Source organism: Parus major, chromosome 8 (genome assembly GCF_001522545.3).
Source record: "Parus major isolate Abel chromosome 8, Parus_major1.1, whole genome shotgun sequence".
Lineage (NCBI taxonomy): Eukaryota > Metazoa > Chordata > Aves > Passeriformes > Paridae > Parus > Parus major.
Window position 1 is genome coordinate 17,380,578 of NC_031777.1, and position 21,392 is coordinate 17,401,969.

Genomic DNA, 21,392 nt, shown 5'->3' on the forward strand with positions numbered 1-21,392 from the left:
CACTTCTAAATAGGCTTTTGAAAACAGAAAGGATCATTACCTCTCTTAAAAAAATTCTGTGATTTGTTTGGAGCATGCTGGTTCTGAAGGCTGTACCTACCTTCAAAATGTTTACAGTAACAACAATACATCCAGATTTCAAACCCAGTGTATAGTGCAATGGTAAATATATTGTGCCAGAGTAAAATATTAGTAAGTCTTTATATGGCTGTCCATTGTAGAAGAAGGTGAGATTAATTTTCAACCTACTGGACCTCTTTTGCATATGCTATACTAATGCAGTAGAGCTCTACTTCCAAAGGGATCAACTGATTTATACAGTGCTTGTGGTCTTTGGGATTTGCCACTGCAGTAACTGACTCAGAAGCCATTCTCTTTTAAAAAAGAATATAAAGTATCTCCTATTTGAATCTTCTCCTTGAGACAGACAAGTAACTGGCCCAAATAATTAACAGATCAAACACTTTTAATTGTTTAGAATTTGTGTAATTAGTTGTACTTTCACAATATTCTTCTGGACCATGTGTATTTTTTCATTAGAAAATTGTCATCCTCTTAGGTATCTCCTTCACCACCCAGGCATTTCTTCTTTTATGTTGGCATGATGGAGCCCATATTCACTTACCCTAGGCAGTGTTTGCAGGGATCAATCCCCAGCCTCATTCAGGATTGCATTGCCTGCTGGTGCCAGAGTGTTTCCATTTGTGTTTTGATGCCTGACCTGTATATTTCACCACCCAAATAATTTTTTGCAGAGATGGGGCAAAACAAATTGGCACTTTTAACCCGTATTTTCTGCCTCTCAGTATTATGGTGAGCTTTGATTGTGAGAAAATCTTTTGTAATGCTAATTGCTTCATAGTATTTACTATATCTAATCATAATTTTTATCCAGTAGAATGCTCATTGTCTGTGAAGCTTTGTCTAAATGATGAAAAAGGAACCTTTTAAAATTGTGTGCTGACATCTTGTGAAATACTCCTTAACGTGGATTTTCCATCTTTAAAGTCAGCTACTAGAATAGGAAGGACATTAAGATTGTGTCTTCACAACAACAGTATTTTTTAAAGGTTAATTTAAAGGTTTTTAAAGGCGTTAAAGGTATTTTTTATCACATTAGCTATCTCAAGTTTAAAAAGTACCCTTTTATCATCATGATGTACTCTGAGAGTTTAATGAGACAGTGCTAATATGGATTTTTCTATTCACATTAACTTTATATCAAATACAAATTACTGAAAGATTAAAAGCAGTCTCTTACCATCTGATGTTAAAAATGGGCTACTCGCTTAAATTAACATTATTAAGAAAGCATAAGCTCTTTTTCATTGAGAAAGCTTCACCACAGAAATGATCTTGATGTGCAGAACAATTACTTTGGGTGATAGAGCATAGGTCATGCTTCCTAAAAGTGATGTGAAAAAAATTACTTACAGAATGGATAACAGCTACTTATAATTAAGCACTGTATTCTGAATGGGACTCTGTTCATAATTATTTTTGCAACTAAGAATAATATAATATATATTACTGCTAGAATAACATTAAAATTGATAAACTGTGACTTACTAAGACGAAATCATTTGTGCATGATGAAGTGTTAGTTTATCTATCCTTTGGTCAAGAAAAGAGCAGAACACTTCCATTTTTGGAGTCTGCTGAGATCCAGATGTTCTAAATGTAGGCAAACATCATTTAAAATAAATCATTTATAGTTGGGAATTACAGACATATTCTTATAGGAGTTATAAACAAAAGTGGATTTGAAAATATTTGCTATCTTATTACACCAAATATAAATATATAAATACTAAAGTATTTTTTTGTGCTTGAAAATACTTATCACTCAAATAAAAATATCCTTATGTATTGTAGTTGTTACAGGATACAAAAATTAGAAGTGCTTAAAAATTTCGAATTTCACTCTTGAAAAATGTTAAAATTAAACTGACTTGGTCTTGCAAGTGTGAAAGTGCACAAGTATGTGAAAGTAAAGGAAAAGGATCAGAAACACTTCTAACTAGTGTGTCATGTTCTAAAGAAGACCCCCAAATCCTCCAGAGATGGTCTTCTGCAGACACTGCAGGGGGTCAGATCAGGGTCGGTGTAAAAAACACTGATGCTTTATCAGAACTCTGGACAACTGAAGACACTGTCAGACCCCTTACTGACTAAAGTAGGAGAAAAATGTCCTTTTTAATGCCTCCTGAAATCTTGGCTCTTGGTGATATATTGCCAGTTTATATTAAATTGTTGAAGTGAGGAACTGAAAGGATGCTTTTTATGACTAATATTTTTCATTATGTTGAATTTAAATTCAAAGTCTGTTATCTCAATTTCAAATTTATACTTTGAATTGTGGGCACCATAAATATGGAATATATGTTTGTTTATTCTATTTCAAACAAATATATTTAAACTGTTTTTCTTGCATTTCTTGACAACTCTAAGTAATGGTGATGCATTAATGTATATGATATGTATTAGTTCTGTATTAGATAATGTCTATCCACTTTAATAATATATTTTATGTCAGTCTAGAATTTTTTTTTGTCAAGCAAACATCTTTGCAGTGTGATTTAATGGCACACTTGAAATGTTTTTCTCTGCTTTGTGTTGGCTTTTAGAGTGAGTCTTTGCTGCAACAGAAAACAAAAGAGCAAGAAGTTGCTTTGACAAAAGAGACTCTTCTCCTTATCAATGACTTGAGAGTCAAGTTCCCAGGAAAAACAAATGAAGAATCTGAATTAATTATAGAAGATGTAAGTATCTATAAATAAGAAAGAAGAACAAGCTAGACACTGTTTAGGCTACTGAAATGAAGGAAAGTAAAAAGCTCAATCTATGATTCATTAGCTCCTGTGGCCCTAAAACTTCCAGAACTCAGAATAACTCAAAAGAATTTGAAAGCTTGGAGATTTGCATGCTTTCACTGAAAACATTCCTATGTCCTTATAAAATATATGAGAAGTAATCAGGAGGGTTAGGAAAATTCAGTTTTTCATTGTAGAGAAAGTTCAAACTTTTAAGTAAGCCAAAAAGGATGTTACAATTCATATTTCATCTGATATTTTTAAAACACAATAGCTGTTTAACTTGCTCTCAGGCAGGCATGCTAGAGAATTCAGAATGGTATGCTGCAGGCAGAATGGAGGTTTGAGGGTCATAAAGAACACCAGTCACGCACCTTTTGGCACTTGTAGTCTACCAAATCAGCCTTCCTCACATCTAATGTTGTCCTGAGCCTTGTAGTTTGGTATCAAAGACATGTGAAACAATTCCAAACTAAAGGTCAATTAAAGCCCAATACTTTATATTAATATATATAAGCAGAAATTGCCTGCTGTCTAAATACCTTGTAAATATTTAATGTAAAGAAGCTAACAGGATGGAAAAGAAAAAAATAAAGATAGATGTTCTCAGTTTAGAAGAAAAATGAAAGGATTCAAATTAATACTTGTGCTCTGATGTAGTGAGCATAGTCCCTGATGTGTTAAAATTCACCTGATTTATTATCTGACCAGAAATGTCCTAAGCTCTGTGAGCTTCCAGAATGTTGATTGTGTTTCTAGTAATCTCTGCAGCTACATTGGAGTGGAAACAACCTCTTCTGTAGTGATGGTTGGTTTGGTGATGGTGGAAGATAGTATTCACAACCAGCAGATTGGGCTCCTCAGAAGCAGAACTGGAAGGCTTCATTCCATGTTGTCCCTGCTGCAGTTCTGTGTGAGGGGGCTCCGTCTGGCTGTGCTTCCTCACTCAGTGCCAGTCTGGGGAGCCCTGCACCCTTCTGTGGGAGAATGCTTCTAAAATTCACCTGGCCATAGCCAATTCCTGATGGGAAATAGTTCATCATGGAGGAAAGCGAGTGCTGCTGAGACAGAACTTGTTGAAGGCCGGGAGTAGAGTAGAAAGATAAGAAACCAAAAGGAGAATAAAAATGTATGTTCATAGCTTGAGCTATTTTGGTAGCACCTAGATTTGTGAAAGCAGAGTGTTGGTGCTGCAGCTCATACATGATTATTTATAGAAAGGATGATTCCCAGGTATGTCTAATGTCCCATATGCAGCAAAACTCCTCACTATTTAAATAGATCAGCAGTTATGCATTATTTAACTTACTATTTTCAAAAAATGTGAGCTGAGACAGTCAAGACAACTTTCAAACTGCTTTGTAGTGCGTAATTGTCAGAATTAGGTAGAAAAGAGGGTAGCATTAAATTGAAGCACCACACAGATCTTTGCAAATGTTGCCCCACATAAATACATAAATTTGCAAATATTTTTCTATTTCTTTTAGAGGAAACTTCTCACTGCAATCTTTAAGATGCATTTTTAAGCGTTAGGAGTACTTGTGAATGAAAGAGCAGCTTTCAGTTGTTTTCATGTGTATTTTTTGTCTTGTGTTTTACAATGATCACAGATTATGGATAACTGGAAGTATCATAAAACAAAAGTGTCATCCTATTGGTTGGTAAAACTGGATTCAGCAAAGCAACGAAAAGTAAGTGACAGATTTCATTTTCAGAAGGTCATCTAAAGTAGATGCATAGCAGTGTTTCTACTGGTGTTTAGCCATAGCTGGGAGTTACTTGAGATGCCAAAATACTGGCTATTGGTACTAATATAGATATACATTAATTCTACTATGGGACATTGTGTTGATCCATATTTGGAGAAGCATGATTATTCTGGATTATAATTTCAAATTCAATTTCTAAAAAAATTAGTCTGCTAAAAAAAAGGAAACAAATAAGTGAGTAGTGCCTAAATACCTAAGTCGTAACAAACATTTTTAGAAGGGTATTCCCTCGGCAGATTTGACTGATAAGGGCTACACCAGTCAGCAGTTTCAGACCAGGTATATTAAAACTCCACTAGAGGCACTGATACTGCACTTGGCTGTTCAAGAATTTGACCCACTAATACTGTGTGCCACAGCATTAGACTAGATCATGTTGAATAAAAAAGGCACCTACCAAGCAAAGAATTTTCTCCTTTAAGTGTTATTTCAGAAAGCCTCCAATAGAGGGTGGTTCTGCCCTTTACTTGACTGGCAGTCACGTTAAACCAAGGGCACATGTACAAAGTCAGGATGACAGAGAGTGATGTGCCAGGCTGTTACTTGCAAAAACTGCACAATCAGAAGTGTGGATTTTTTGCTGTTCTTGAGAGGACATCTTTTACAACTTTAGGAGACTTACACTGAAGCACTAGTGAGCCCTTCATCTTTGCTTGCACTGGAAATGATTTGCCTTTTTTTTTTTAACTGCTTTTAACCTCAATCCCTTCAAGCAATCAGATAGTTATTCTTAGAAGGGTAGTTTATAAAAACGGATTAACTTTGACAATGACATTGCAGCTGAGGACTGCCAAATGTCTTTTGTTGATTTGAAAGAAGTATGTTTTATATTCCAATGAGGTGGGTGAAGGAGAAATGAACAAGGTGTAGAATATTTATGCAAGTAAGGAATCTGTCTCAAAGGTCCCTTTTGCAACTTTGTGAAATACAAAACAGAATCTCAGTCCCCTTTGCACTTATTGGGAAATTCTAACACGCAAGAAGAAAATACCTGGGCAATGTACTAGATTTCCCAATGTTCATCCCTGACAGCTGTATTTGCTTAACAATTATTCAACATGATATTGGATAATTTAACTTGCACTTATATTTCTAGTGTGTAATATTCTGGCATTACAGCGTGGGTACAGGAGGCATTGAGAAGTAAGTTGAGAGTAAACCAATTATATCAATTCATGTTAAAAAGAAATTTAACCTCTAAGACTTTCAATACAAAGAGATTTTGGTAAGGGAAGAGTTATCACTGCTTCATGTTGCATCACTTTACATAATTTCTTTAAAAGTGTTTTGATGGTTACCAGAGGGTTTTGAATATGCCCTTTCATAACATCTGTTCTATTATACCTAGATAATTTGTTCTGTTAAAGTAAATGATGTAAATGAAACAGAAAGATGAAGGCAAGCTAGGTAAATTAACTTAGAAAAATGAAGATGTAGGTTTCATGAAGGTCCAGCTCTTGTGCAAGGCCTTGTCTCATTCTTAAATGGATGATTTTTTTTGCAATGTTTGCAAATTAAGGACAATTAACTGGCACATTTCCTGTTCTGGCATATTGGCAATATCAGCACAGTAAAACAGCAAGAAAGTTTTTTTTTTTCCCCAGAGTACCTGACAGCCTGTGGCTTGCTCTAAGATGTTCAGTTCTTAGTTTTCTTCAACTCCAGATACTACAGTGAAAGAAAAAGCTTTACACTGGCATCGTTGTTCTTAGCTTATGTCTTTTGGACTAGTGAGAGAGTCTATACAGGTTGGAATTGTTCTTTTTCACACAGGGAGATAGTATTAGTCGATGTAACATTGCAAAGGAATGTAGGGCTGATCTTTATGTGCTTTAGGGAGTCAGCTGTTCCAGGTGTGTGTTTGACCACAGATACTGACTGTGTGTGGGAATGCCTTGGACAGGTGAGACACAATGAAAAGGGCTTGGGGACCATGAAGGCTAATGCTGCTAAGGAAGTGTCTGAAAGTCTGGGCCTGTGCTACAGGCATGGGACAGTCCAAAACCTGGGTTTAGTTCCTGCTGTCAGTAAAAAAGATCAGCACCCTTACATTTTAGTATCTTTCTATCTCACTCTTTGGGAGGAGTAGGCCATGGGTGTGGGTTTTAGTGCATTGGACACCTACATTCAGAGAGATTCAGAGAGGTCAGTATTGTATCTACTTCGGGTTATTATGTGCATGGAGTTACTGCAAGACCTGTGCATGCACAGTAATCCCAGGTCTTCAATAAAAGTTTAAATAACATGGAAAAAACCATATTTCATCAAGGCTCTCATTATTAGGTCTCTATAGATTTTCTGCCCATTAGGCATACTACACAGCTTCCTTGTGCTATTACAAGCATATTGTTTATTTAAGCTTTTCTTCCTTCATTGTCAAACAATTTATAAACAACAGTTTGTTATGCAGGACCCAAAAATTGAAATTCCATGCCATTCTTCCATACTTTACTGTTCTACTAAATCTATTTCACCTTTTGAGAACCACGATTCAGCACAAAAATCATTTTGTCCTACATATCTGAAAGTTTCCAGGGAAAGCATTGTACCTTCTAATTTATAAAATCTTACACCAAATTAGCAAGTACCTCCATCTGTTTACCACCTACTTGAGTCTGATTGGTTTTTTGGAAGATGCTGTTATGCAAAAGAGGCAGAGAGGGTGTTCTCTTTAAAGGAAATGTCATGGATTTAACTGGCTTTTTTGTTGATAGTTTACATGCACTGTAGGCTTTTTTGTAGGACAGATTTTACATCATTCAGAGTGTCAATATGGGGCCTAAATACTACATTGGTCACAAAACTATTCCCAGACTTATAGATAATATCTAAACAGACAGAATCCAAGACACTTTGGAGTCTGATTCTCTCCAGGGATTATGAAGAGAACATAGAGGATTGATTTAAGAGAAGGTCCAGATATTTAAAAGCAGGCACGATGAATTCCACCTTCCTTCCATGCCCCAGTTCAGTGGGATGTGCAAAGGTGTATGCAGGGCTCTGGTAAACTGGATTGCAGCTGTCTAGCACTATACTGAATGAGCTCAGCCTTTGTGCTCTTGCATTTAAATGTAGTCTGTATGTAATAAATCCATGGCACATCTATAAATGTTTCTGTTTTAAATATCTTGCTGATTATTTTCTTACTGATTTCACTACACTGTCTCCTGCCAGGTACACTAATATGGTTTGATTCACAGTGACACTGAGCTTAAACAGACATTAAGCCAAAGGCAGTTTGTAGTTTTTTTGGGACATTTTAGTTCTTTATAAAATAGATGGTATTTTACAAGGGAGAAGAAAAAGCAGATATACAATACTTGGGTTAATTAAGTTGCTTCTAGTCTTTAATTGTGTCCATTTTGTTTCTTTTTACCCTTTCTGCCATTTTAACAATCTAGTATTGAACAGACTGAAAAAACAAAATTAACTTTTTGGTAATAAAAATAAAATACTTTGATTTGGCTTTGCAAAATGTTACTAACAGAAAGAAAATATAATAAAAGTTAGCTGATGAATGCATGGAAATGAACCCCAGACCTCTGTAGGAATGTACAGGTATGCAGTCATTTGTATAGGGATAGCTGTCTGAATGTGTGCAGGGCATCAACCATCAGCTGGGGATTTTTTGCCCAAATGTCTTTGATTTTGGGAAATGTATTTGATTTACTTGGAATGCTCTTTTGTAGGTTTTGGATATAGTCAGGACAAGTGTCCGTGCAGTTCTACAGCATGTCTGGAAAGCTCCAGACATTGAAAATTTACACCTCCACCGTCTTTTTAACCGTGTATTTAATCGCTTACTTTGGAGCCATGGTCAAGGCCTATGGAACTGTTTCTGTAATTCAGGGTAAGACTTTTCTTCTTCTTCATAACTTCACAATGACAATCAATACTGGCATATTCGTTGCTCATTTTCATTCACAAGAATGATGTAATACATTGAACTCGTTTTAAAAGCACTTAATTATATATAGTAGAATTAAATCTAGCAATCAAGGTCAACCTTTTCAGAAATGGAATCAAACATTTAGTAATGTATTTACAAATATAATAATCTAAGGAAAAAAATCTATTATTCAAAATATTTCAGCCTTCAGTCAACTCTTTTACTGGATGGTGTATGATGTAAAGGCCAGACCACTGTGTCAAACGTGGACTTGCCATCAACAGAAATCATTGTATGTGGGCTCCTGTATTTGAGCTCCAGACTCAGAAGTAGAGTTCAGTCACAAGTGCAGTTGACATCTCACACCAGATGCAATGTCACTTCTGTGATTTACTAATAAACAGTTCAAAATTCTGTGCTTGATTACATTCTCTGTTTCCCATACTGTTAGAGAGTTAAGTATATGCAGAATTTGAAATGTCCATGTAAGCAGGTGTTTTTGGTTTGGGTAGCAAATACAAGTTTTCTACAGCGAAGAAAAGAAATGGGCGTATATATATGTTCAATAACCTACACTTCAGAATCTAGGTTCCTGAAATCAAAGGCATTGGTAGAAAAATGGGTTTGGGGAGTCATATAAAGTATCATATAAAATATCATAAAAACAATTCCTCCCACCCACAAATTTATTCATAAAATAAGAATACAATTTTTCAAATATGAAATATATTGCATACAAAAAAGGGATATTTTATCTGTTAGTATATAAAATGCACAAAGAATGGGAGGAGGTTGTATTAGCTTGCATAAGGTGTCTAAAAGACGTATTGAAAATGAACTACAACAATTAGTATGCTGCTGGATATTGTATGTACAAAGGAATCAAATCAATATGTTGTTCACATATAGTCATTTATCATATGTGGAGAACTTGCACATTGTCCTTGCTAATTGTTTCCCAAGAAAATGGATAATAATAAGAGGGATCTGAGTGATCCAAAAGATCAACAGGTCTTGTACCATCATCTTCTCATGCTGAAAGCTTGTTGTTGTGTAAGCTGTTAAGATTCTTCACATTTTTTTCTTTTCTTCATGCTAGCAGAGGTGTGTGAAGTCTTCAGTACAAACTCAAGTCTTTTGTTGTCATAAAATATTATAGGTGGAGCTATTCTTTGATAAAGATCCAGTTCCTTGTAAGAGGAGTTATTACATAATAGATTCTAAAAATACTGTAAAAGTAATATATAAATATCCAGTATGTGTAGTGATCACTCTGCATGTGATACACTTGTTATGGATAATACAGAATTCATGGAAGAAAACAAAAAGGCTGTTTGCACCTTGCCAGTATTTTGTTTATTCAGTTACAAGCATCCTTCTTGCCTCATAACACACAACTGAGAACTCACGACAGCACATCTGTAGCAGAGAGGCCAGCTTTTCGTCTGTCTTCCCCAAGAGTTCATTGTGCCATTTTAAAGAACAGAGTGGAATAAACATAGGGCTTGTGTAGATTTTGGAGAAATGTGTTGGGAAAGGGGTGTTAATGTGCTGATTCAGAAAAAAAACATTACTATATGAAAATACATTAAGGAGTGTAGTATGTTCACTGTTCGTAGGATAGATGCCTTGGGAGAATAGTGGAGCTAATGGCCTTAAGGTTTCCTCTTGCTGGTTACATCTCTTCTAGGTATTTACTATTTTAATGAAAAGAAAGAACAAAGAAAATCTCATTGAAAAAAGGTGATGTAGAGGGTTTCATAAAGGTTCATTTGTTTTACTGTATAATAAACAATTAAAACTAATAGAAGAAAACTAGAAGAACCAGTTGACTTGAGATGGTTATAAAAATAATAATATATAATTGGCCACATTGCACATTCCAGTATAATGCTCTTTTTTGTATCTGGTCAGGAGTTTGTGATTTCTTACTAACGTATGGAAGCTAAAGTTACAGCTTAGCCAATTAAACTTAGGAAACAGAATTCTGAACCCTGTTGATTGTAGTATAATGGAGAATAAACTGAATCTGTCTGACACATGGGGGAGGTTGCACAGGCACATTTATATGGAAGCTCATTAAAATTCATGTGTATGTTTCCAAATCTTTGTTGTTAGGGTAACTATATAGCACTAGCTCATAGTCAGCCATGGTTGCAGCAGGCCATATATTATTGTCACTGAAAAAATCCCTCTTACCTGTAGAAAAGTTATCACCAAGTCCAGAACCTAAGGAATTTATCAGGAAAGTTTCTTCTACAGGATTTCTGAGTTTTATGGAGTGAATGATAATATAATTATGTGTAGCAATGTGAATCTGTTGTATGAGTGTAACATTTAGACTGTCATCTTGCTACCTTCTTCCAACATGATTTCATGAGGAAAGACTGAAGACAATAGATTAATTTTTATGAAAAATACATATGGACTGTTCCCAGACAGAAAATAATTGAAAAAAATATATTAAAGTAGTACTATGACTCAATGATCTTAAGAGGTCGTTTCCAACCTAAATGATTCTATGATTATTCAGTTTGTGAAATTAAACTGTTTACATGTATACAAACAATACTTCTTAAACAATTGTATGAATGATAATTAGGGACAAATGCTTGCATCATTGAAATTTATGTTTGCAATGAAAATTCTGTAGGACTGAATGTTTTCAGCTGGAAAATACCATCTAGACAGAGGAGCCAGGCTGACAAATCAGTTAGCTATACATACAGCTCATCTTCTAGTCATTAATGGTCTTAATTCCATCCTAATCATAGAATCATTGAATCATACAATGTTAAGGGGTTGGAGTGGACATTAAAGATCACCTAGTCCTGCCCCCTCAGCCATGAACAGGGACACCTCCCAGTAGACCAGGTTGCTCAAGGCCTTATCCAACCTGGTTTTGAACACTGTCAGGGTTGGGGTGTGCATAGCCTCCCTGGGAAACCTGTGCCAGCATTTCACCACCCTCATAGTGAAATGCAGCAAAAAAAAATTCTTACTAGGCAGGAGTGAATAGGCTGGTTCTATGATGTTGTTTTAATGCTTTCTATACCAGCATTGTGAAATCTACTGCTGCTCTCTGTGAGCAAGGCTAAATTGGCGTGGATGCTATGTTGGAGCCAGATGCAGCAAATTTTCCTCACAAACAAAAAAGCTCAAGCTTACATATCATCTGTGCTACTGGATAATGATTTTGTCCAAAAAAAGTCTTCACAAGCACCATGACCTGTAATTTGGTCAGAATTTTGCACAAACAAGGATGTTGAGGTGTATGCAAAGAACTATTTATTGTAGTCTCCTGTGCTGAAACACACCTGGTTTATATTGGTGTGGTAGGCCTTGGTGGCTTTTATTTTCCCCCCCAAAAATAGCTTCTTAAGAAAACAAAAGAAATTTTTCTATAGATGTACTTTGCAATTTGCACTTAACTGTAGATAACCAACCTCATGTGACCAGAGGAAATAATAAGCAGTATTTGAATGACTAAACTGAGAGACCCTTTTCATATGATTTTTTGGGTAAGGAAGCAGAGCACATACTTATCTCCTGTAAATTAATTTCATATTTGTTTCTTAGTATCAGGTACTTACCATAAAAGTATTATTATGCTGTGTGGACATTTAGAAATAATGCATTTCTTTTATTAATTCCTTTAATATCATAATTTCATTCAGGTGGTAGCCTATTAAAAAGAGTAAGTGTTTTGTGTTATTCTTATTGTAAGAAAAATACACAGTTTTGTGACAGTAACTCTTTACAGGTTAAACCTAAGTAATGGCTCTGTAAACACTTCAGGGAACAGACCAAATGCAAAATGGCAGTGGACATTTCCCATATAAAGATTAACTTCTTAGTTTGTTTCGGATTCAGCATCTGCCAGTGTTTGTGTTAAATATTAGAAACCTTTCCTGTACGCTCACAAGGTTGTGTTTTTTCTCTTGTTCCTCTGTTGTTAAATCTGATATAAAGCAGTAAAGCTCTTAGGTTGGAATCTGTGACAGAGACCATGAATTTGTTTCTTTTTCCATAATAGGAGCTCTTGGGAAACCATATTCAGTAAAGGCTCAGAGGCAGTGACTCCTGAGCAACTCCAGTGCTGCCAACGAATAGTACAGCTTTGTAAACACTGCCTGCTGGTAGTTTACAAACTTTCATCAGATTCAAGAGGATCCCCAACTGGGATGAGCCACCACTGGGATGATACAAGGTATAAATTTGAATATTTTCCTCCTAAATTATGCGTATAAAGGATAGTACTGGAATAGGTTTTAGTCCATGTTGCTACCACTAAACTTTTAAGTCTGGTTCCCTCTGTATTTAAGAATAATACCCAGCAAACTCCCCCAAATTTCCCTTGATCCTGACTTTCAGTCATTCTCATCTCAGTACCCCAGTCATGAAGTGCTAACAAAAGAAAACTTGACATACACATCTTGTGCGAAAGTATACATATTAAACTCTTGATTGCCTACTGCCTAACTAGCTGCAGCAAAGGCTTTCCATAAAGTGAACTGAAAATTTCCTTTCTTCCCCTTCTCAGATCCCTCAAAATCACTGTTTCCAGATTTGCATTCCTAGAGGTATCCTAACATGTCAGATACTTCAGGCTTCACATTCGCAGTGGGATGCTATAGGGGCACAGCTCCAGCCAAGGGTCAGGTAAGTGCCACCTGATTTACTGTATTGCACAGTTTTGCAAAGTTAATTTCCAAAACCTATAGATTGAAAATTTTATTATTCCATCTTATGGAGCACAAATATATTTTCAAACCTTGCAAAACAGCATCATATAGTAAAAGAATTATTTGGCACTTACCTGACTCTCCATTGGCTGGTTTAGTTCCCCAACTGGATACAATAGGGACTATAATATTATCAGTATTACTATTAATAATATAATTCTATTGGATTACTTAGAATGCTCCAACTGTGGCAGTCAACAATTTGCAATTAAACAGTCATAGACAGAGAATTAAATGTCAATTTTAAATTACTTAGGATCCAAATGCTATCCCATTTTAATTATTGTGTATATAAAATTACAAATGCTTTGTTTATATTAATTATCTTACATATATTGTTACATAGAAGGGCTTTGTGAGTTAAATATTATGTGAAAAATAAATTTTTGATATATTATCTGTTAAACTTATTTTATGACTTAATTGCTTACTTGATATATCTCAGACTAGTTATTTGATACACTTGACCCATGTGTTATTGACATATGGATCTTAAAATACTCTAACATAATTTAAAGCCAACCAGAACCTAAATTTGTTTGATCACAGCAATAGCAGAAGTATGTTAGCCACAAACCAGTCACATTCAATATTAACACCTACTGAGTTAGTGCAGAAGTATGGTAAAGTCATTTGCATTAGCTAAGACTAGAAAATATCAAAATTTTTATTGCCTTTACTGTTAATACCGCAGAAAATTTTACATCATGACCAACCACAAACTATTGAAACTGATCAGACTACTCTAATGTACTCAGCTAACAGGCCTGCATTTGGTATGCAGTGAAAGGGATGGTCCAAGAGAACTTTCTCTGCTCCAGTTTCTGTATTTCTCTGGATGTTGAATGGAAGTTATTAAAAAATTTCATAGGCTAGAGGAATCTAAGCCCTCTATATCCTAAATATCAGTAATGGAGTGTCAGGACAACTCTGATAGATTAAAGTTACAGTTTTTATATTAGTCTCCATAAATGTTTCATCTAGACATGAATACAGCAATATGCCAGTTACCCATGATATTCTGAATTTGTGAAATGAAAGACACATTCGGAAACAAATTCTCTTGTTTGTTATGGCCCACAATTGTAATGGCAATGAACTACTTTTCTAGAAATGGGAGAACCACAATACCTGTGTTACACATTTCACTTAGGTTTCTGTTTTTAATGAATCTCCACTACTACTAATAATAGTTTTCCTGACTCTTCATAAAATTATGTGGTGCAAGAAAATATTAGAGTATAATGTAATATATGTATGAGAAGTGAATTTTTTCAAGACTTTATAAAATCTAATTTGAAAAACTTTGTGTTTTCTGAGCACAAACCAATTTTAAATTTTGTTTGTGCTTAAGAAACAAAAGTTTATGAAACTAAAGCTTTCACAGTTTAAAAATAGATAGCTCTTTAGCTGGGAAAATTTGTTTGTACAGAGAGAGATAAAATGATAATGAAAACTGCTGCAGAGTTCTTTAACAACTTCTCAAATTTCTTTTCAGTTCTATCTCTTAACTGTAAATCCTTGAAGTAAATAAAATGAAAGGACTGCTCAAAAACTATAGCAAAGTCTCTTAAAAAAAATAGCTAAAATCAAATTGTGTAAAAGTCATAAATTAACCTGTGTTACAAAAAAAAATTAAATAAATAACAAAAAAATCTACCACTCGGTCCTTACAGCTTGCTAAATGACCTTCTCTGTTACATGGCATATTCTCTGGGAAGTATTAGTTTTTTACTGTATCATCAAGCAAAGGTAGGACTCAGTCTGGTGACAGTGAACTGTCAAGCTCACCACCAATCCATTCCAAATCAGACTTTTTTTTTTTCACAAATGCTTTTAAAAATATATTGTTGATAAAGTTTTTCTCAAGCTTAAACAGAGCACATGTGTACACTTTCTCATATAGATTGTCTCCCCTTGACACAGTACTGCTGTTTCTATCCATAAGATTGGTCTGACCAGTCTTTTAACTTCTTGTTTATCATTAATCAAGATGATTCACTGGAATTGCACAAGAATTTTTAAGCAATAGGTTATACAGTGTGTTGTGTTAATCCATCCTAACATTGACATAATTCATTGTGAAATTCTGATTTAGTATGGAGGTTATTTTTGCACACTTAATTGACTTCTACATTTAACTTTTAGGTAACTACAGCATGAAAATATTTAAGAATTAATATTAGGCACATGATAAACTACTGTTTTTATTATTAGATGAAATACAAGCTATACAGTTGCCTGAATTTAAAATTGTCACTGATGTGAATTACTAGGTTGTAGGATAATTTCTTCCTTTACTAAGGTAGTGATGATAACATGTCTGTTCTTAGAACATTAGATCTGGAAAGCAAAGCTGAAAATCTTTTTCATTCTCTAATCAGTTTGGTTTTTTTTTTTCAATCTAACTTTTATAAAATGGTTAATGTCATTTGCAGTTTTTGACCAGTTTAAATTAAACAGGATTCTGTTGTTTACACAGGATTCCATTGTTTATTTATTTCATGGCTTGAAATATAAAGGACTGGAAAGATGTTTAATCCCCATACAACAGAGTTTAGATTCCTTTTCTGAGTTAGTTTGTGCCTATTGCCCTCTGTGTTTCATAAATAGCATTTAATGTACTGAGTTTTCACACATACCAATTACAAAGTCTGGCACAGTAACAACTAATTCTTTTGCTCTTGAATATTGCTTTGTCTGTAAACTTTGCTGTATTTTTCATATCCTTTCTAGGTATTTATTGCCAAGGCCTTCACTGTTCATCCTGAAATCATCCTCATCCAAACTTAGCTGCAGTTCATCTGGAATGCCTCGCCCTAACATTTTGTTAACACACAGATACAGTCACTTGTGAAGTAAAAGGAAAATTGCTGCTTGTAAATTGCACTCCATTTCTTTTTTTTTTTAACTTGTGATGGAGCTAAACATAAGCACTGTTCTATATTTCCTACCATTATATTATAATAAAATCTAGCTGAAAACCTACTGTAAAAGCATAGCTTTTCTGGGAACATAATAAACCTCGTTAAGTTGTTTACACACACATGTGAATGTGTAGATCTTGCTAGGTTTATAAGTAATTCCTTCCTACTAGAAATGTTATTTTTGCTGCAGAATATATAAAATGAAATTGTTGAAGATTCTATTACAGTATTATATTATTTTGTAAGTACAATACTTTGACTTGAAAATTATTTATTGTAAACTATATTATTTATTGTCTCAAATGTAATTTATCCTTTAACAAAGCAGATAATTAAAAACTCTAGTGGAACAGTAAAACTGTAACAGTTATCAAAAATAATATCAGATCAGTTCTTGGACATGTTTAAAATAAATCCCAAACCTCTGTAAGCCAAACCTAAAGCAGATATATTTTTATTTCTCCTCTGAAATGACAAGATCTATTTAAATTTATTTTTTCTTAAAGGACATGATCTAGTATCTTCTAGCCAAAGTGAAGGCATCTAGTACACAAACAGTAAAATATCAGTTTAGGTATTCACCTCCTAATTGGATTCTCCTAATAAAATGGAAGCCAATGTTTGTTTCCAGGTTTTCATTCACATTACCTGTGTCCTGTGCCTTTAGGTTTCCTTTGGGAGCAAGCAGTCATCCTCAGCTCCACATGCATGCATAGTGCATAGGTTTTCTGTTACACTGCATAAGTGGTAAAGCAGACATTTTTAGGAACTACTGCAGCTGTAATGTATTATTTCAAACTTAATCTAATCGGTTTGTTGTAGTTTTTAGCATGCAATCCACTACCTACTGTAGAATGTATCTTTGCAATGGACAGTATTTTCTAGATTGCTGACACCTTTAAATGTTGGAATTCTAATTCATTAGAAAGCTCTTACTCAGATCTAGATTCCTGAAGCTGGCTGAACAGCACAAAACCAAAATGAGCCAGAGCAGGAACCTAGTATTAACAGGATTTGTAGCCTGAAAACATCATTCAGGTTTTGATACATACAGCCATTCATCCCACTCAGCATTGTGCCATGTGAGCCTTATTCATTAGAGAAATAATTATTAAATCAGTTAATTTAGATTTAAAAATAATTAAGTTTTTTAACTGAGTAAAGAACAGAGTAGTTATTATTTACCAAAGAATCGTGTACTTATGAATCATTTAACCCTGAAACATGTTTGTAAATTATCAATGTATTTCAGGTATACTTTAAAAATAATTTGGGGGCTAATTATCCTCAGGAGCAAGTATGATAGTGTTTTTTGATATCCAAAAATTAAAGACAAATTTAAGAGACTTAAGAGATTTGAGATTGAAGTTGTATGGAAATGATTTTTTAAGAAGTTTTAGTCATAGTATATATAAAAACTGGGAATTTGGTTGAGATTTTTGATGCCTGTGCTGTAGTGCCTCAGCTCTAGAATTGCAGAATCTATAACAAGAATATTTGTAAACAAATAAAAAACCCTCTTGAGATTACCAGATCAAAGCAGTGTTTTGGTCTGGTAAAGTCTTTTTAATTTTTGTGGTAATACTAGTTCAGTAATATAATATGTTCACATTAATTGTATATCTCTTTTGGTCTATACAGTGACTATTAAAGCATACTCTGGTTATCTGTAACACCTAATAAAAGCTGTAAATTTTCTCTTCTTGGAGGAGGCTTCCATTGTATTCTGCTTTTGGCCATAAGGATAAGATCAGCTTCCAGCTTAGCTTGCCCGACTCAAACAGAGCTTTAAGATAGAAGGTTCACGTGTCTTTTTTTTTTTTTTTTTCTTGTTAAAAAAAAAAATAAATAAAAATTCACTATGATTTCTATTTTTGAATGCCGGTGCTGGGCCAGGTGTGTCTGTACAGAATACTCTGCCTAAAGAAAGAGGGCTATTAACCACCCCTATGGACAAATCTAGAAAAAAAAGAAATACATTTAGCATGTACAAAAGTGGACCAGATGGTGGTTTACGTCTGACATGACTTAATATATTTGCATTTCTGATAACCTTTCCTAAAACGGTCATGTGTTCCTAATAATGTGTGAATCAATACCTTCAATAAACGTCATGCTACACTTTGGTGCAGCTCCTCAGAACCAGCGTGTGTGCTCTGCGGGTGAATTATGGGCTGCACCTGTAGCCCAGCCTCCAGCTAGTGCCGGGGGTGGAAGCAGTTACCCCTTTCCTCTGTAAAAGCAGCGATTTGCTTTGTGATCAGACCAGTGGTCCTAGTAAGTCTTAATTAGGGGCCCTGAGCTCCTGCAGGCTCTGCTGTGGCAGCACCTGCAGCCTTTTAGCCAGCGAGTCTGCTCGCCCTCACCCTGGCCCTGCCAGCCTGGCTTTGCTCGAGGAGCAGCGAGCTCATCTGAGCGTGGAGGCGAGGGCAGCGCCCGCAGTGTGCCCCGCAGCGCGGCCAGGTCCCGGCTCTGTTCAGCGCCCTGCGAGCTGCCGTGCGAGGCAGAGGAGCACTGAGAGGTGTTAGCCGCGCTGATCTTTACCTAGCTACGACACGGCTGGCATGAGGCGATGGGGTCTGTGGCGGCGTACCGCAGCTCCTGGAGCGCGCCCGCTGCGTGTGCAGCTCTCGGCGCCTGAGGCGGCAGCCGAGGCGCGGGGGAGCGCTGAGCTCCTCCTTTATCAATAACGGGACCTCCGCCCGCCCCGCTGCTGGTTAATCAAAAATATCGCCCTTTTATTCCCTGCGACGCGGTTGTTAGAGTTAATTATTCGGGAGCGGGCGGCACTGCCCGCTCCGGGTCGGGAGCCGGCTCGGGGCGGCCCCGGGCGGCGGCAGCGCTCACCGGGCTCCGCGGCTGCACGAACCGTGCCCCGGCGCTCGTACTGCCCCAGCCTAGAGATGGGTTCGGAAATGCCGATTATTAAAATTTACAAAGAATTCATGAGTTATTTGAGGTCCAGAGCAAGGAAAATACCTTTTAGAAACCGCTGCTTAAATGATGTTGGAAGAAATGCTACTTGAAGAACATTATAAGGATACCTATTTTTAGACCTTGGCCTTGGGTTATTGTTCTGCCTAGAAAGAATGTCTCATACTCATTATAGAAAAATTAGTCTCTAAGTGCTGATTCTCTGTACTGAAAAGCAAACAAAGTACTCAGTGGTTAAAATTACATCTGAAAGGTTATTTATCTGATCTAGGAGTTCTAGAACAAATTCACTTCTATATGTAAAACCTTAAGTTTATGGTTTATGACTTTCCCTGTATATTCAAGTGAAAATACTAAAAGTATGTCCAGAGGGGTCTGGACAGGCTGGATTGATCGGCAGAGACCAAGAGTATGAGGCTCAACAAAGAGAAATGCTGAGTCCTGCCCTTGGTTCACAGGAAATCCTTGCAGTGCCACAGGCTTGGGGCAGAGTGGCTGGAAAGCTGCCTGGCAGAAAGGGACCTGGAGCTGCTGGTCAACAGCTGCTGGGGACAAGCCAGCACAGGGCAAGAAGGGCAATGACATCATTGCTTATATGAGAAGCAGCATGGCCAGCAGGACTAGGACAGTGATTGTCCCCCAGTACTTGGCCCTGGTGAGGCACCTCGAGTGCTGTGTCCAGTTCTGGGCCCCTCAGCGCAGGAAGGACATGGAGGTGCTGCAGGGTGTCCAGTGGAGGGCAGTGGAGCTGGTGAAGGGTCTGGAGGGCAAGTCCCATGAGGAGCAGCTGAAGGAACTGGGGTTGTTTAGCCTGGAGAAGAGAGGGCTCAGGGGTGGGCAGCCTTATCTCTCTTTGCAGCTCCCTAAAGGGAGGGTGTAGCCAGGTAGGGTCAGGCTGGTCTCCCAGGCAACTGGTGATGGGAAAAGAGGATGTAGTCTCAGGCTGTGCCAGGGGCTGTTCAGGTTGGACATTTGTGGGAATTTCTTCAGAGAAATGATTAGACACTGCAGTGACCTTCCCAGGGAGGTGGTAAAGTCACCATCCCAGGAGGCCTTTAAGAAAAGGCTGGACGTGGCACTTGGTGCCATGCTCTAGTTGACGTAGTGGTGTTTGGTATAGGTTGGACTTGATCTCGGAGGTCTTTTCCAACCTAATTGATTTTGTGATTCTGTGAAAAGACTTATTTGCATTGACAATTATAGCATCTAATTTAGGTGTTAACAAATATGAGTATTTGCAAGTTAGTTTTGCATTCATTGTTAATAATTAACTTGAAGCTGTTGCAATGGGAATCCATTTTCAGGAGGAAATGTTTTGCTGGTAAATGGTGTTATTGGAAAAACTTTCACTTCAGCTAAAAGCATTCATAATTTTGTGGGATATGAGATTATATTTGTTAAAGTTGCTAAGGCTTTCACCAAAGTTCACCAGAAGGCCCTGTTGGAAAGGCACAGCTGCAGGCTGGACAGTCACACAGCAGTCTGCAGCTGAGCCAGCCAACGGGTGCCCTTCTGTTAAATTTTGGTTTTGTCTGGTTGAGATTAAAGGTATAAAGTGGGGGTGACTTCTACAATAAAGTGATCTCTTTTGGATGCATAAGGGGGGGGAGTGTCTGTCTCTTTGTTCCCTGTTGCTACATAATTTTTTCTGTATGTGGTAAAATTCCCATGTGTTAGTTGTTATTCCGCATCTGTATTCTTTGTTCTCTGTCATCCACCTCTGTGCAGTTCCCTACATTATTGAAATCTCTTGTTAACATAGAAGAGTTTTTGTTAGTGTGACAATACCTGTAGCACTTCAGGACTCTTAAGGAAATGGGGGTAATTTACTACTTACGTGTATGGAACAGAAGACTCTGCTTGTGGGGAATCAAGGCAGATACATTCTTGATGTTTTTAACATGCTCATTTCTTCTTTAAAACAAAAGGCAACATTTTTGCAGAAAGGAAAACTATTGATACTGAACTGTTAATATTGCCCTCCTTTCAACACAGATGCTGTAGTTTATGCTACAAAATAATGCAGTTAAGGCTACTGTATTACTGTAATACAATACTGTGTATTGGCCCCGAGCACCCACGGCGTGGGTCAGCCTGCCTTTAGCAGCACAGAGTGAAGTGCAGCCCATGCCTGGCCGGAATGGGGTCTGACACGGGTGCCCAGGGTGGCCTCAGAATGCCCTGCTGGCTCAGGTGGCTGCACAGCAGTCGGTCCCCTCTGTGCTGGCCCCTGTCAGGACCTATCAGCAGCATTAGCAAGGGTAGGGGAGCGTAGGGAAGTGACCCCTACTCGCCCTTCCTGCTGTGCCCTCACA

General features: G+C 36.8%; 1 protein-coding gene across 5 annotated transcripts in view; it reads left to right on the forward strand.

The window, feature by feature from the left end:
• Window positions 1–18,285, forward strand: part of TTLL7 (tubulin tyrosine ligase like 7) — a 66,330-nt gene extending 48,045 nt beyond the window's left edge. For 3 of the 5 annotated variants that reach the window (XM_015636689.3, XM_015636690.3, XM_015636692.3), the window contains 5 exons: window positions 2,628–2,762; window positions 4,424–4,504; window positions 8,272–8,432; window positions 12,508–12,681; window positions 15,953–18,285. In XM_015636689.3, the coding sequence (XP_015492175.1) occupies window positions 2,628–2,762; window positions 4,424–4,504; window positions 8,272–8,432; window positions 12,508–12,681; window positions 15,953–16,073 (672 nt within the window). In that variant the 3' untranslated portion in view covers window positions 16,074–18,285. Of the gene's footprint in view, window positions 1–2,627; window positions 2,763–4,423; window positions 4,505–8,271; window positions 8,433–12,507; window positions 12,682–13,014; window positions 13,134–15,952 lie in introns of all 5 variants that reach the window. The other 2 variants (XR_001523182.3, XM_015636691.3) reach the window with 2 other exon arrangements.
• The last annotated feature ends 3,107 nt before the right edge of the window (window positions 18,286–21,392 follow it).